This window comes from Mesoplodon bidens (assembly GCF_964165515.1).
Source record: "Mesoplodon bidens genome assembly, chromosome: Y".
Taxonomy (NCBI): Eukaryota; Metazoa; Chordata; class Mammalia; order Artiodactyla; family Ziphiidae; genus Mesoplodon; species Mesoplodon bidens.
Window position 1 is genome coordinate 41,262,802 of NC_138180.1, and position 16,740 is coordinate 41,279,541.

Here is a 16,740-nt window from a genome sequence, read left to right on the forward strand (position 1 = left end):
TTATTACTAACTGCTTTCATTTCATTATTTTTCATGTGTCACAGGTAAAGTTTTTACGAGTAAGCTCAGATTGAGTTTAGCCAGTGATTGATAAGCTGGCCAGCAGAATGTTCTGGATGTGGTCGAGGCACATTGTAAGTTGAAGACATGATCATTAGTAGGAAATGTACCCATTCTCCACCAGAATAGGCCTGAAGTGTTGTGTTTTTTTTTTTTTTTCTTTAGTCTTTCCATGTCTTCTTTTCTGGATACAGGTACAGAATGAGCACATGTTGTTGGTGTACACCAGGTGGTATTTCCACCATTGACTTCCTGCAACGCTATGCATCCAAGACCCACTCCAGTGAATTGCAAACAGCTGATGAAGACCTCTGCTACTGCTTAGAATGTGTGGCGGAATACCACAAAGCAAGGGATGAATTGCCATTCTTACATAAGGTACTTTACATTAATTGGGCAGTATTTTTCAGAGCTTGATAACTAGGAAGAGAATAAATTTAAACTCTGTTGGAAGCATTCAGGGAACTGAAAACGTGATTTAAACTGTGAATGCTAATATACGTGTAGTACGTAACTCATAGCCTGGTAGATAGTAGGTGCTGAATAAATGCTTATTGATTGATGGAATTGAATTGAAATCTAAAGCAGAATTTTATAATCCTCCACTTTTAGACATTTTGATGTGAAACAGTTTCATGAAATGAAGTGACGTATGGGGTTTTTTGGGGTTCATGTTTTAATGTCGTTGTGTTTGACTTTCTTAACAGCCAGGTATCTGAATGGCTTGGGTTATTCTTTTATTGGCTAATAGTTCTTTTTTTCCCCTCTCTTCATTTTTTAATGTTAAGTGCTATAAATCAATAAAGACAAACATTTTTTTTCATTCACAGGAACCAAAGTGAAACATATAATTTTAAATATGTGGCTTTGAATATTGGTTTATTATATTTATCTGGTGAGAAATGGAATACAGACCATAGAGTTACGTATAATAATATAGAAGAGAGGAGGGGATGATAAGTTATGAACATTTTGAGGAAAACTTTATGTTTACAAAGTTGCCTAGCGATGAAGCTAACCAATGCCTTTATGCTAAAGCTGATGTTTCAAGGTAATTACCTATGGCTGGAACGTAGGAGGGAAGTCAGAGAAGGCCCAGCTTGTGTAAAGAAGCTCCAACTTCTCATTTCCTTTTCAATAGAGTATAGTTGACAGTGCTGTTGATAACAAAACTCTGCAAGAGCAATGTTGTAAACATCTCATGCTCTATGTACTCATGTTCATGTATCATAAAAGCCACTTTTATGTTCAGTGACTGTTTTCTTTAAATCTAATATAATTTTTTTTTTTTTTTTTTTTTTTTGGTACGCAGGCCTCTCACTCTTGTGGCCTCTCCCGTTGCTGAGCACAGGCTCCGGACGCGCAGGCTCAGCAGCCACGGCTCACGGGCCCAGCAGCTTTGCGGCATGTGGCATCTTCCCGGACCGGGGCACGAACCCGTGTCCCCTGCATCGGCAAGCGGACTCTCAACCGCTGTGCCACCAGGGAAGCCCTGGTACTTCTTTAAACTTCTGAATTTTTATGCTTAGGAAAAGGCTTTCTAGAAGGATCGTCACATCCAGTATATTTTGTTGCTAATAAGATATAAAGCACACTGCCCGTTTTTCTTTTCCTGTAGGTTTTATGGGAATTAGAAACCTCACGTCTCATAAATCACTTTGAAAAGGCCATGAAGGGAGAAATTGGAGACGATGACGAGTTATATATAGTAGACAACAATGGAGAGGCACAGCTGTTTGACCTTACTGGCCAAGACTTTAAAAATAAGCTTCGAGTTGCTCTTCTTGAAATACTGAAATATCCTTATTTGCTTTTACATGAGCGTGTTAGTGAGTATCTTGGGTGTTTCACAGTTGTATCATTTTTATATTTTAAGAATTGTAAGAATTTGGGTTTATCTATATTGAAAATCTGTTTCTTAAACATATACTTAGGATACATTTTTTTCCAAACGTTTTATTTTGAGCATTTCCAAACCTAGAAAAGTGAATTACACAGTGAATACCATATACACACCACATAGATTGTACAGCTGCTGATACCTTGCTGTATTTGCTTTATCACATATTTATTCTTCTATCCATTCAATTAATTTTCATTCTTGGAATTTGTCTGTAGCAGGGTTTTTCATACTTGGAACTGTTGACATTTTGGACTGGATAAATCTTGGTTCCTGAGGGACATGCTGTTTATTGTAGGATGTTTAGCAGCATCCCTGGCCTCTCTCCACTAGATGCTGGTAGTGACTTGCTCTCCCCATTACCCTAGTTGTGACAAGCAAAATTGTCTCCAGATATTGCCAAACGTCCCTTGGGAGTTGGGGGTCAGGGCCAGTGGGGGACAAAATCGCCAGGTTGAGAACCACTGGTCTGTAGTAGTTTTCAGTAATCACAATGGCATAGCATATTATGTCTGCCTAGATTTTGGCCATTTATATTTGCATTTCTTAATATGAATCTCTTGAAGACATTTTCCTGATCTGTCAAATCTAACGAAATAACAGTACCTTTAAGGCACCCACTACTGTATCTAGTCCACATTCAGATTTTCCCAGTAGTTGCAAAATGTGTTTTTTGGATGATTTATTTAAATTAGAGTCCAATCAGGGACTGTGCATTTGGTTCCATTTGGTTCCATATTTCTTACATCTCTTTTAATCCAGAATAGTTTACTTTTACGTATGTGTGCACAGGTATAGATATAGTTAGATAAATAGATAGATGGATAGATAGATAGATAGATTTTTTTTTTGTCATAACTTTGACTTGCTGAGACCAGATGGTTGCCCTAAAGAATAATGTGCTTCCTGGACTTTTCTGATTTCTTCCTTGTCATGTTATTTGACTTGTTTCTCTATCCTCTGTATTTTCAGTAAATTGAAAAGTATATCTAAAGATTTATTAGATAAATCAGTTCTTTCTAAATAAATTCAAAATAACTAGATTTTTAAATTCGAACAAGTCATTTTTCAAACATTTATTAAAGAGTACCATATCCAGAAAACTATATAAGCTTGATTTTTCATAAACTAAGCATACTTGTGTAGCTGGCACCCAGGTCAGAAACAAATCATCATCAACACACCAGAAGCTCTCCTCTTACTTTTCCAGTCATTGTCCCTCCTTCCCAAAGCTAACCACTGTCACTACAATATTCTTTGAAGCTTGACAAAATAAAGTTGATTCATCTGATATGGTAAACGTATGAGTCTATTCAGTATACTTTTGAAAGAGTGATGAAGAAATTTCCATGAAGCAACAGGGATTAAGATAGTGCTGGTACAGATAGACTCATGGAGCAGTGTAGAGACTCCAGAAGTAAACCGAATATATTTGGGGAATTTACTCTTTGCTGATGATAGCATTTCAAACCAGTGGAGAAAATGGATTACTCAGTAACTGAGAGTAGGACAAAATAGCCATTTGTGGGGCAAAGCTGATTTTATCCCTGTGGTACAAGATAAAGTCCTCATGGATCAAAATGTAAAATGCTAATGGAATTGGACCTATAGCCATACTTCTAAGAAGGTGCTCTCTGGAGATAATTATGCCCAGTGTGAAAAAAGATGTTTGTACTAGGAAAGTCAGAGCAATTCATAGGCACACACTATGATCAACCTACCGGTCTTTCAGCAGCTAAATATCATTCCTACATTTACAGCATTTTTATGCCTCAGTTTAAAAAAAAAAGGAGCAACTTTTCATTTACTTACAGAGCAACTGAAGGAGCCAAATTTAGGGAATCTTGATACGTTGATAAGATTTATGTCTTATGTTTACTGCCTTATTTTTTCTATTTAGATGAATTATGCGTTGAAGCACTTTGCCGGATGGAACAAGCTAACTGCTCCTTTCAGGTTTTTGACAAACATCCAGGGATCTATTTGTTTTTGGTCCATCCCAATGAAATGGTGAGTGTGAGTGTTAGGCAGTGGAAGAGGGGATATTTTATTTTTGCACCTATATTACAGATAACTATAATAGAGGTTTTTGATGTGTACTTTGTTTAAAATATTTGCCAAAGTTATTCTCTTGTTGTTGTAGCATTACTGTAGTTCAGGAGGGGGTGCTGGGGGGCTCAAAGAAGAGGGTTAAAAGAGTAGGGAAACAGTTCTGACAGGTGATGCTTCAGTTTAAAAGACAAATGAGGGAATAACCTGAACTTCCAGTGTGTTGACCTGAACTAACGAAGAAGGAGAGTTCTCTCTTGCTTTTCTTGCTTGCCTGCCCCGCTCCAAGCACATGGAAATACCAGTCAAAACACTTGAAATAATTATTTTGCTAATAGATGAGATTTTTAACAGGTGATGGGGTAGAGGGGAGAACAAGGAGATTCAGTTCTTAGGTGCCAAACAGGAGGAGGAACATGAGAATCAGAACAGTAGGTAGACAGAAGCAGAGAGCAACACCAGAGGCTTGGAACCTGACTTTGAGCTGATTGCTCGAGTTTGAGGACTTAACATCATGTGGCGAGGCAGCGTGTGCAGTAGGACCTGTGCACATTGGCCTTTAGAACTGAGTTACAACGTTAAGACAATAGCCACGAAGGGTTGCTCTGCCAATAGAAGGATAGTAAAGAGGCTTTTTTTTTAAGTGGCGAAGAAAGAACACGGTAATGGGGTTTCCAGTCAGAATGGTGGTGAATTTCTGTCTCCTTTGTGCCAAACCCAAACAATGATAGAAAAGAATTCAAAAAGTGGAATTCTAAAAGGTATAGTCCCACTTTTTAAAGGGTAAATGTTTCTTTGGACCAGTAATGGAACAGAAATACAAAGTGATACATGGTGGAAACCTGTATGTCGGCCTGGGTGGCTGTAGGTAGCAGGGGACTGAGTTTGTGCATGATAATAAGAATTACAAGTCTACTCCAGGCAAGGGTAGAACCAGAGTCGAGGCCTGTGCTTAAAATAAAGGTGGGGCTTTCCTGCCTGTGAAAGAAGACTGACAGAAAGTACAGCCAGCTGCTCTCCGGGACTGGCTTTCTTAAAGCTGCAAAGCAGTAGAGGAAGCAGGTCCAGCTGAGCAACCAGGACCTGGGCCAAGCACTTGCAGACTGGGTGACTGGGTCTGCAGGGCCAGGAATGACTGTATTCTTCATTATATATGTGTTTTTGTAGGTGAGGAAACTGAGTCAGGAGACTTAACCACAGTTACACAGGCTAGTATGGTGACTGGGATTTGTATATAGGCAGCCTGATCCAGAGCCCTAATGCTTTTTTTAAAGTTTTTATTTGAAAATACTTTAAAATTTTCAGAAAATTCTCAAAAATAAATAAAAGTAGAAAACACCTGTATATTCTTTAGCTGTATTCACCAATTACTAATGTTTCACTCCATTTGTTCTATCATTTGCTTTCAGTTAACTACAAAGCTGTTTGTTTTCTGACCATTTGAGAGTAGGTTGCATGTATCATAGCCTTTTGCCCCTAAATACTTCAGTGTATATTTCCTAAGAATAAGTATATTCTCACAATATTATAAACTTCAGTGACTTTAACATTGACACAGTAAGGTCTGTTTTCCAGTTGTGTCGTGTGATCCAGTGTACTTTGTAGCATTTTCCCCCTGTACTCCAGTATCCAGACCAGGATCAGGATTTACATGTAGTTGTGTTACATTAGTCTCCCTTAATCTGTAACATTTCCGCAGCCTATCTTTGTCTTTTATGACAATTACATTTCTGAAGAATAGTCATTTCTGCCTCCCTCCCATTTACAAAAAATAGAATGCTTTTCATTTTGGGTTTGTCTGATGCTTGCGCATGGTTAGGCTTCGGTTATACGTTCCAACTGGAATACTACATAAGTGAAGGATGCTATGTCCTTCTCAGGCTGTCAGATATACGGCATGCCATATCATCCGGCCTCTCATGGTGATGTTAATTTTGATCATCTAGTTGAGGTGTTGTCCAGTTTCTTCACTGTACAATGTCTATTTCTTAAGTACTCTAAGATCACATAAATACCTTACTCCTCACCAAAATGTTCTCCTAAATTTAGCATTACCTGATGGTTCTTCCCTGAGCCAGTTTTTCTAAGATTGCAAAATAGTTTCAACCCCAGCACTTTACACGTTTACCAGTCAGCACTTGACATTGATTATACTATAGTCAAGAGCCATTTTCCCTGCTCTTCATTTATTCATCTGTTTATCATAAGTTATAGACTCATTGATTCCTTTGTATTTTTTTTCGATAGCTTAAAATCCATTACTTAATTATGTTGGCATAGAGCCCATTCTTTTGTCCACTAGTTCTATGTTTTGCAAACTTTTCTGCCCATAACCTAAGTAAAAATATTCTTCATCGAGTTCACACACATATAGACATACGTGACCTAAACATTTCACAAAACAGTACTTACTGTTACTATGAAGGACGCCCACTGATTTTTTTTTAAAATTTTATTTAGTTTTTAAGGTTGGTTGTGATCACTAAATTCAGTTTGTAGTGCAGAATAAATTTAAAATCACTTCCCTATGCTATATCGCCATGTAGAGGTGACCTTTGATTTCTTCTGAGGTTTCTCTTTTCATTTTTCCTTTTTTAGCTTTCTATTATGGAACATTACAAACATACAAAAATAGATTGGTGTAGTGAACCCCCATATATCCATCACTGTGCTTCATCTGTTATCCATATGTGGTCAGTATTCTACTCCTGTTTAGTTACCGCAAATCTTAGACATCAGAGCATTTCATCCATAAAATACTTTAGTTTGTGTATCAAAAAGGTAAGTGCTCTTTTAAAAGAACAATTACATCGACACACTTATAATAATAATAATAATATATTTCTAGTCAGTATTTGAGTGGAAGTTACTCTCTCAAAAATGCTTTATCAGGGTTAGATCAAATCAGGATCAAGTAAGGTTCACATGTCGCATTCCAGTTGACCCTTGAGCAACAGGGGTTTGAACTGCATGGGTCCTCTTATACACAGATTCTTTTTAATAGCATGTAGTATAGTACTACACAGTTCGAGGTTAGTTGAATCCATGATGCAGAACCAGGATATGGAGGGCTGCCAACTATGTTATATTCGAATTATATTAGTGTATTCAACTACGCAGAGGGTAGGTGCCCCTAACCCTTGTGTGTTGTTCAAAGTTCAATTGTAATTAGTATCTTCCGTCTTTTTTTTTTTTCTGTCATCATGGACCTTTTGGTTTATTTCCTTTAAATGTCTGAAAATCATGTATTTTTCCTAAAGTACTTTATTCTATATGATAGTTTTTTTCTTCCAGTTTTATTGAGGTATAATTGACATACAGCACTGTATAAGTTTAAGATATACGGTGCAATGATTTTTTTAAAGTATTTGATGTATCTTGTGTCCTCTGTAATCTGTAGAGAATCTTATTTTAACTGTATTCTTTCTGTAGACAATTGTGTGTTAAATGAAGTAATGAATGTGTTACACTTTTAGGTTTCACGTTGGGCTATCCTGACAGCAAGAAACTTGGGGAAAGTGAACAGAGATGATTATTATGACTTACAGGAGGTTTTGACTTGCCTTTTTAAAGTTATTGAGTTGGGGCTTTTCGAAAGTCCAGACATTGATACTTCTTCTGTCCTTGAGAAGGGTAAACTGATTCTTCTGCCTTCACACATGTATGATACTGCCAACTACAAAAACTATTGGTTAGGTGAGTATTGTTCCTACACACATATAATTAGTATTTTCCAATATTTCTTATGATTATCCTGCAAGGGAAGGGATCTCTTCTGGTAATCTGATCAAAATTGCTAAATAAAGGATTTCATAGTTCACAATTCTTGTTCTGTCATTAAATTGACTATTACAACATCTTGTCTTTAAACATTTCTTATCCTAGAAATCATCTGTGTAAGAGGTACATTTTCAAGTATGGCAAATAGATCTTTTATTTAAGGCAGTATTAGATGTTACCGTATTAGCACAGCAGCTGAACTTAATAGGGTTTTGATCTCTTGAAACAGAGGTTTAATACCTCTTTTCCCATCTGTAAAATATTTCCTGGGAGAAAGCGATACTAACTTTGGTTTTCATCAAGTTGTATATTGACCTAAAGTAGTTCTGTCCTACTTCATTGATTCAGAGTCTTACAGTCATGTGTATATTTGGCAGTGACTGGTACTTGAAATATAGTGATCTTAAAATTTAAGGGGTCTTTGATATTATGAGATGCAAATTGTGTGGTAGTCATTTTGGAAATGGTTTTCTAACCAGGTTCGTGCCAGTTTCCCTTTTTATTCAGTCTAAAGTTCTGTTCTTAGGAGGAGGAGTTGTATATGAATATCTCAGACTTCAATGTCTGAGGCACTGGATACTGTTTGGTTTCATCTTACTGCCTTGTTATTCTTTTTGCCAACTAAACTGGAGAAGACATTAGAACAGTTTTATTTAATCAATTCAAGAAAACTATACGTGATCTTACAGGTATCTGCATGTTGCTGACCATTCTTGAGGAGCAAACCATGGATTCACTGTTGTTGGGCTCAAACAAACAGAATGATTTTATGCAATCAATACTTCACGCCATGGAGAGGCAATCAGATGGTAATAAACTTTATTTGCTGACTATTGTGATGATGGTGCACTTTGAAAATACTAGTGTCACTGTAAGAACTTGGGTGTATGATGTGGAGGAAAGAAAGAATGACCGTTTTATGGTTTTGGTCACAGAGTCAGAATTTTTAATTGGAAAGGACCTTTAGAGTTTAACTCGGCACGTTACTTTCATAAAAGAAGAAACTGAAGCCCAAGGAAGTTAACTTACTTTTGAAAAAAATAATTAATTAATTTTTGGCTGTGTTGTGTCTTTGTTGCTGTGCATGGGCTTTCTCTAGTTGCAGCGAGTGGGGTCTACAGATTCCTTCTTTAACATCTTTATTGGAGTATAATTTCTTTACAATGGTGTGCTAGTTTCTGCTGTATAACAAAGTGAATCAGCTACACATATACATATATCCCCATGTCCCCTCCCTCTTGCGTCTCCCTTCCACACCCCCATCCCACCCATCTAGGTGGTCACAGAGCACCAAGCGGATCTCCCTGTGCTCTGTGGCTTCTTCCCACTAGCTATTTTACATGTGGTAGTCCATGCCACTCTCTCACTTCGTCCCAGCTTACCCTTCCCTCTCCCCGTGTCCTCACGTCCATTCTCTATGTCTGCATCTTTATTCCTGTCCTGCCCCTAGGTTCTTCAGAACCTGTTTTTTTAGATTCCATATGTAAGTGTTAGCGTACAGTATTTGTTTTTCTCTTTCTGACTTACTTCACTCTGTACCACAGACTCTAGGTCCACCTGCCTCACTACAAATAACTCGATTTCATTTCTTTTTTATGGCTGAGTAATATTCCATTGTATGTATAGCCACATCTTTATCTATTCATCTGTCGGTGGACACTTGGGTTGCTTCCATGTCCTGGCTCTTGTAAATAAAGCTGCAGTGAACATTGTGGTACATGACTGTTTTTGGATTATGGTTTTCTCAGGGTATATGCCCAGGAGTGGAATTTCTGGGTCGTATGGTAGTTCTATTTTTAGTTTCTTAAGGAACCTCCATACTGCTCTCCATAGTGGCTGTATCAATTTACATTCCTACCAATAGTGCAAGAGGGCTCCCTTTTCTCCACACCGTCGCCAGCATTTGTTGTTTGTAGATTTTTTGATGATGGCCATTCTGACTGGTGTGAGGTGACACCTCATTGTAGTTTTGATTTGCACTGCTCTAATGATTAGTGGTGTTGAGCATCCTTTCATGTGTTTGTTGGCAAACTGTATATCTTCTTTGGAGAAATGTCTGTTTAGGGCTTCTGCCCATTTTTGGATGGGGTTGTTTATTTTTTTGATATTGAGCTGCATGAGCTGCTTGTAAATTTTGGAGATTAATCATTTGTCTGTTGCTTCATTTGCAAATATTTTCTCCCATTCTGAGGGTTGTCTTTTCATCTTGTTTATATTTTCCATTGCTGTGCAAAAGCTTTGAAGTTTCATTAGGTCCCATTTGTTTGTTTTTATTTCCATGTCTCTAGGCGGTGGGTCAAAAAGGGTCTTTTATGTCATAGAGTGTTCTGCCTATGTTGTGGCAGGCGGATTCTTTACCACTTCACCACCAGGGAAGTCCCCTCTTTAAGAAACATTCCATAATTGTCTTCACCTAACTAATGACTTTCTTCCTTATTTGAGAGCTTCCTAGACATAAGACAGCTTCAGTAGAGGATAAAAAAGTATATGAGCAGTTCTACACGAACGACTATGATAAAAAAAAAAGTAGACTCTAAGAGCCCTGAGGGAAATAAAGCAGAAAGTTCTAAGGTTGACAGTAATTGGGTGAGTTAGAGCACTTGCCTCCTAAGAATACTGCGGAAGATGACAGGTGGTGCTAACAGTGAAGCCATTCTGGTTCTCACTTGGAAAAAGCCAGCTATCTGTTTTTTTCTGTAGGTGGTGTATCTTTATGTGAGTGTCAAAAATAAATCTGGAAAGAAAGAGTAGAGTAAGATCTTACAGATGCTTGACTGAGGGCTTCTAATTTCCTTAGAAGACATTAAGGAGCAAGTGAAGGTCTTTGAGCAGGGCAGTGTTTTGCCCCTGCATGTAGAGAAGAGGGGAAGGACCGGGCATAAGAGTGTGTGAGTAATGGGAATTCCTGCCAGTTGGATGGAATGGAGATAACAACAAAGCCATGTTGAGAATGGATGGATAAAGAGTATGTATCTCTGCTTATCCAGTGGATGAGGGGTTCAGTCCTTTATTCCAACCGAATGACACACACAATTCAGGATTTCTCATATCATGGACTTTGTTTAGATCTGAAAATACCAAGTTTTTCTTTCTCTCCCTTTTTTTTTTTCTACTTTACCTCTGTTATTTATTGAAGGATGGGAGTATAAAGGTCTGGAAGAAGCAGAGGAGGAACGATTCTTTCAGGTTGGCAAATAGGGTGAGAAAGTTGAGTTTATCTGGACTATCTCAGTTTGTTCCACACAACAAGATTTCTTAACAGAGGTGTATTGCTTTAAAAAAAAAATGCAGACATTATTTAAAAGTTTGCCAGGTTTCTAAAACCTGTAGTTGACAACACTTTACTTTAAATTACTTCCTGCTTTGCTTTCAGTTTTGTTGCTACCCAGGTAAAGAATGCTTAATTCTCAATATATTTTAGTCCCTTTCTCTAATTGTGTTGTAATTTGGCAAATTACTCCATTGTGTTTCAGATGATAGTGTGGATCCTTTCTGGCCAGCGTTACACTGTTTCATGGTGATTCTGGATCGTCTTGGATCTAAGGTCTGGGGTCAACTGATTGATCCTATTGAGGCATTTCAAACCATTATCAACAATGTGAGCTACAGGAAAGAGATCCAGAACATACGGAACAGCTCTGTGAGGTTCGTTCAGTTCCTGTGTCAGGATTTCCAACAATCTGTATGAGGAAGTCTACTATAATTGACTTTAACAGTAGGATTTTTCTCTTCTTTTTACCCTTCATTTCAGTAATTTCTATTTGTTCTTAATATTTAAGGACCAAGTCAGAACCGGAGTCATATTTAGATGATATGGTGACTTGCAGCCAGATGGTATACAATTATAACCCTGAAAAGACCAAAAAGGTATAAAACATTTTGAGAATTCAGATGATATTGTATTGCCTTTATATTGTATAGTCAGTGTTTTATGTGGTTAGTTGCATTGCTGATTTTATGATATGTAGCTATTCTGAATCAACTGTTGCATAAAACAGTTTCTGATTGAACAGTAGCTCATGAGGAAAAATGGTCTGTAATGAGAGCATGCACAGTTTGGGAGATTAATTTTTAAGTACATTTTGGAAGGGTAGAACATTTATGGCATGAGGGAGATAAATCACATGACTAGAAATCAAAACCAACTGAAGGAAAGAGGTCCAGAGTACATGGAGGTTTTGTAAATTTAACCTTTTCATGAAAGCTTCACCTCAAAATTGGACTGTTTTCAATTTCTTGGGGGTCCATATATGTACATCAACACAGGAAAGTTGAGCAGTGTATTTTCTTGTTGGCAACTTTTGTGTTAAACCTGTCATGAATGGTGCTTGTTTATCTGAATGTCAGTATCTCTTTCATTTTAGGATTCAGGGTGGAGATCAGCCATTTGCCCAGATTATTGTCCTAACATGTATGAAGAAATGGAAACATTAGCTAATGTGCTTCAGTCAGATATCGGTCAAGACATGCGTGTTCATAACAGCACGTTTCTGTGGTTCATCCCCTTTGTGCAGTCCCTCATGGATCTTAAGGATCTGGGTGTGGCTTATATAGTGGAGGTTATTCATCATCTGCATTCTGAAGTCAAAGACGTCCTCAACCAGACGGACGCCGTGTGTGACACAGTCACTGAGTTTTTCCTTCTGATTTTGGTGTCAGTGATTGAACTGCATAGAAATAAAAAGTGTTTGCATTTGCTGTGGGTTAGTTCCCAGCAGTGGGTGGAAGCCATCGTAAAATGTGCCAAGCTTCCCACCACCGCGTTTGCTCGGAGTTCTGAGAAGTCATCTGGAAACTGCTCCAAAGGCACAACAATGATATCTCTGTCACTGCATTCAGTGCCATCTAACTCTGTACAACTTGCTTGTGTGCAGCTGATCAGAAGTCTCCTTAAAGAAGGCTATCAGCTTGGGCAGCAGACTCTTTGTAAGCGATTCTGGGATAAGCTCAACTTATACCTACGAGGAAATATATCTTTAGGTTGGCAGTTGACTAGTCAGGAAACCCATGAGTTACAAACTTGTTTAAAGCAAATTATTAGAAACATAAAATTCAAAGTGCCTCAGTGTAGCACATCTGTGGATCTGACTCCTCCATGTAAAACACCTCCTGCATCTTACAATAAAGAAGAAAGTGAACAAACAGGGAAGAAGTCTAAAAAACAAAGGCACTGTCTGGAAAACTCCAGCCCAACATTCTCTAAAGAACCGATGAAAGCTGATGCATGTCAAGTGAAAGAGAGTATTTTCAGCAAGGCACATAATGCCATAGAAGAGGATAATGAGCAAACTTATCTAAAAGATTTGAAACTCAAAGACCGTCTCTCAGCTGAGTTGTGCTTGAAGCCGAGTAGTAAAAGGCTTGTGAATGAAAGAGCTCGAGGCCAAGTTAAAGTAAGTACAGGGAAGCATAAGTCTGTAAAAGAGAATTCCTCATATACCCCACAGAATTGTACTTCAAGAAATGGTCCAGAAAAGGTATTTGACAGAGGAATAATCACATCAACAGGTTTGTTGACTGATTCTAGCAATGACTCTCTGGAAAAAGTGTCCACATCAGATGAGGATTTCTCTTTAAAGGATGATGCTCTTGGCAAAACCTCAAAAGCAAACACTAAGGCACATAAAGATGAAATCTGTGCTAAGTTATTGCATGTAATGAAAAAGCAAGACAGGAAAAGTACCACTTTAGAGGAAAACCTGACTGTATCTAGCATTGAAAGTTTCTGTTCAAAGAAAGATACAGGAGCTCAGAAAGGAGATGGCTTCATACACAATCTCTCTTTAGGCCCTAGTGGTGTTCTGGATGATAAAAATGGACAACAAAAACCTGAAAACAGTTTACTGCTGAAAAAGAAACAAGTACAGGAAGAAGAGTTGGGCATTTTCTCCACCCCTGATATCAGTCGTCAAATACTAGAATGTCATGTTGGTAATAAAGATTTGGTCTCATTCACAGAAATGACCAATATTTTTGTGGAGAAAACACCTCCCTTTAAAGATCCTGTGACTGGACTTGAATCAAGAGATATGGGAATTAGCAAGAGTACTGTTGAGTTTTCTTCTGATTTAAGAGAACAGGTCCTTAGCATCAGTCCTAAGTCTGACCCTTTAACAGATTCTCAGATAGACAGCGACCTCCACATACTATCTTTAATAGCTCAAGCCAGTGTTACTAAGTTCCCATCAGGTTCAACCCAAAGAAGTTTATCCCAGCTACAAAGAAAAGTTAAAGATGATAGAAGATGTTTGACAGCCAACCAAAATAGTGTCAGGGAAACCTGCTCTGGACACGTCATTATTATTTCAGAATCTGATGAAGATGATGATGATGATGAAAGAATTGTGGGTTTTAAGAAACACATTAAACAGGGTAAGACGTGCATTGAGAAAGGATGTCCAGAGCATCATACTTCAATAGCTAACACAAATGTGGAACAGAATGTAATAAAGGAAGAAAATACAAGGTCCCTTTTGTGGTTTGAGGAATCGGATTCTCATTTTTTTGAGTTTGAAAGTCCATGTGAAGTGTTTTCAGTTCGGCAAGATCAGAGACCAGACAACAAGAATTCAGTTCAAGAGAATGAAGAGAATTCGTGCTTGACTCATGTAGGGGATATCACAGATGATTGGGGTTATGGTCCAGCTTATGTACCTGAAGAGGTCATTAAAAAAGCAGCAGAGGCAGCTTTGAAGGAGGGAGAACCTGAATGCAACAGTGACATAGAGGAGGATAATATATTTTTAACACAATGTGATCCAGAAGATAGGGATTTATGTTCACAAATGGAGAAAGAGAATGATGAACTCATTGAAGTAGTTCATGGAAAAGATAGAGTCCAGGTAGAAGAAGATTCTGTGAGTCGGCCTCAGTTGGAATCTTGGAGTAGCACAAAATGTAAATACAAAGATTGTGTGGAAACACTGGAAAACCAGGGTGAATACTGTTCCAAACACTCTGAAGCTAAAGCAGCAGATGAAGATACATTTCGTAGACCTGGCTTGCCTCTCTCTTCATCTAAACCTTCGAGACCTCCCACTGCTAAGATATTTACCTCCAGTAGTACTTCACGAATTGCTGGTCTTTACAAGTCTTTGGTAAATACGTCAGCACTCTTACCAACTCTGCAAAATAAGTCAAGTGGGGTACAATCTGCTTTGAAAGTACCACAGCCAGTCTCTGTGGTGTCTCAGAAGCCAGTGGCTGAAATGAAGGGTTTGTGCAACGTTCTCCAGTGTCATACTCCAAATAATTCCAACAGGCAAGGCTACAAAGTTCCATTTTGTGAAAACGGATCTTTTTCACCTTCCTCTCCGGTAAACGTTTTCTTGTCAGCACAGTCCATCTCTGACACCTTCGTTAAAGAGGTCTTAAAATGGAAATACGCAATGTTTGTGGACTTTGATCAGTGCGGACCCCCTTCAACTCTTTGTCAGTCCATCACAAGACCTGTGCCTGTGAGATTTCAAGATGGTAGAGATTATTTTAATGTGTTTTTCCCTTTGATGATCCTGAATACTTTTGAAACTGTAAGTATATGTTCTAATCGTATACCTTCAGACTTTGAAATTACATTTCTTTACCATGCTGAGTACGGCTAAAATAACTGATCGCATTTTGATTTAGATGTAGCTTGTAGATTTCATGTTGAACAGACATTGTGCCCCACACTGTTCTAGATGCCGGTGATACAGAGGAAACCCTTAAACTCTGCCCTTCTGGAGCTTACAGACACAATTCAGAGTGCTAGTTTACCAAGTCCAGAGGTGGCACAGGAGGAGGAAACGTTTTTCGGTGTAAAATAAGGGAAGACTTCTCAGAGGACATAGTCTCTCATCTGCGTTTATTTTTTTGAAAAGTAGTGTAAACCTTTACTGAAGTTTTCTTGAGGAGGTAGCAAAGGGCAAGTTACACTGGTCAGCACAAAGCAGTAAATCCCAAATTTCTCATCTGTCTTCCCAACTTCTTAGGCCTCATAGCAGCCTTTAGCTGCCCCCCTACCCCAACACATCCCATTCTGGTTCTTCTCTCTTTCTTACTGCCTGACTGGGATTGCCAAGAAAAATATAGGATTCCCAGTTAAATTTGAACCTCAGAAAAACAGTAATTCTTTAGTGTAAACATCCACCTGCACTTTGAAGGATGTTTTTGGTGTTCTCACAGCAGGTCGATTTTTCCTTTTTTTCAAATTGGTTAAAAAACAAAAACCCAAAAGGTGAGTGTGCAACAAGACTCTTCAAAACCAAGAGCACTGAGGTAAATACCCACGTATTCAGTCAGCAGATCCTCGGGTGCCTGATACTTGCCCAGTACTATCACAGACCTGGCGGGGGTAAAGTGGTGAACACGACAGACAAGGCCTCTGCCTTCTGGGAATGATCATTTCAGATCGGGACAAAAGGCTCTAGAGTGCTCTAGAATGATCTAGAACAAAAGGGAGCAGGCACTTGAGACTGAAAGGTGAGACGGCCTCTGTGAGCGATGGTATTCACACCGAGACCAGAGTGAGCAGAAGGAGTTGGCCATAGGAAGTATATCGCAGGCAGAGAGACTGCAAAGATCCAGCTTAGAATTGTTAAAGGCAAAGGAGATGTACTGCACAAAGAGGCAAGTTGGTGTCAATTTATGCCCTAAATTTCAGCCATTGTCGTAAGAATTATTTTACTAGTGTTTCAGAACCATTAGAAACAACTAACTGATAAAGGCTCTTCAGTCTCTCTCCTTAAGAACAATGTGAAATAGTATTACAAGAATGATTTTCTTACCTTACAAAATCGTTAGTTCAGTGAACAGTGTATACAGTTAAATAAGCTGGGGAATATACAGAGATTTTCTTCATCTTGGAGCTTATTTTTTTTCTTGAACGTTTATCCTTTCCAGAAAACACTAAATTGCTTAGAGGCCATTCATAGCCCTTAAATTTAGGACACATTTGTGATTTTATTTTTCCC

General features: G+C 38.4%; 1 protein-coding gene across 1 annotated transcript in view; it reads left to right on the top strand.

The window, feature by feature from the left end:
- The first annotated feature begins 257 nt into the window (after positions 1-257).
- LOC308609668 (putative helicase senataxin) overlaps positions 258-16,740 on the top strand; it is a 61,255-nt gene continuing 44,772 nt past the window's right edge. The window contains exons 1-8 of the mRNA XM_081223389.1: positions 258-438; positions 1,679-1,889; positions 3,861-3,970; positions 7,486-7,705; positions 8,479-8,598; positions 11,263-11,434; positions 11,569-11,656; positions 12,154-15,318. Of these exons, the coding sequence (XP_081079515.1) occupies positions 262-438; positions 1,679-1,889; positions 3,861-3,970; positions 7,486-7,705; positions 8,479-8,598; positions 11,263-11,434; positions 11,569-11,656; positions 12,154-15,318 (4,263 nt within the window). The 5' untranslated portion in view covers positions 258-261. The remainder of the gene's footprint in view (positions 439-1,678; positions 1,890-3,860; positions 3,971-7,485; positions 7,706-8,478; positions 8,599-11,262; positions 11,435-11,568; positions 11,657-12,153; positions 15,319-16,740) is intronic.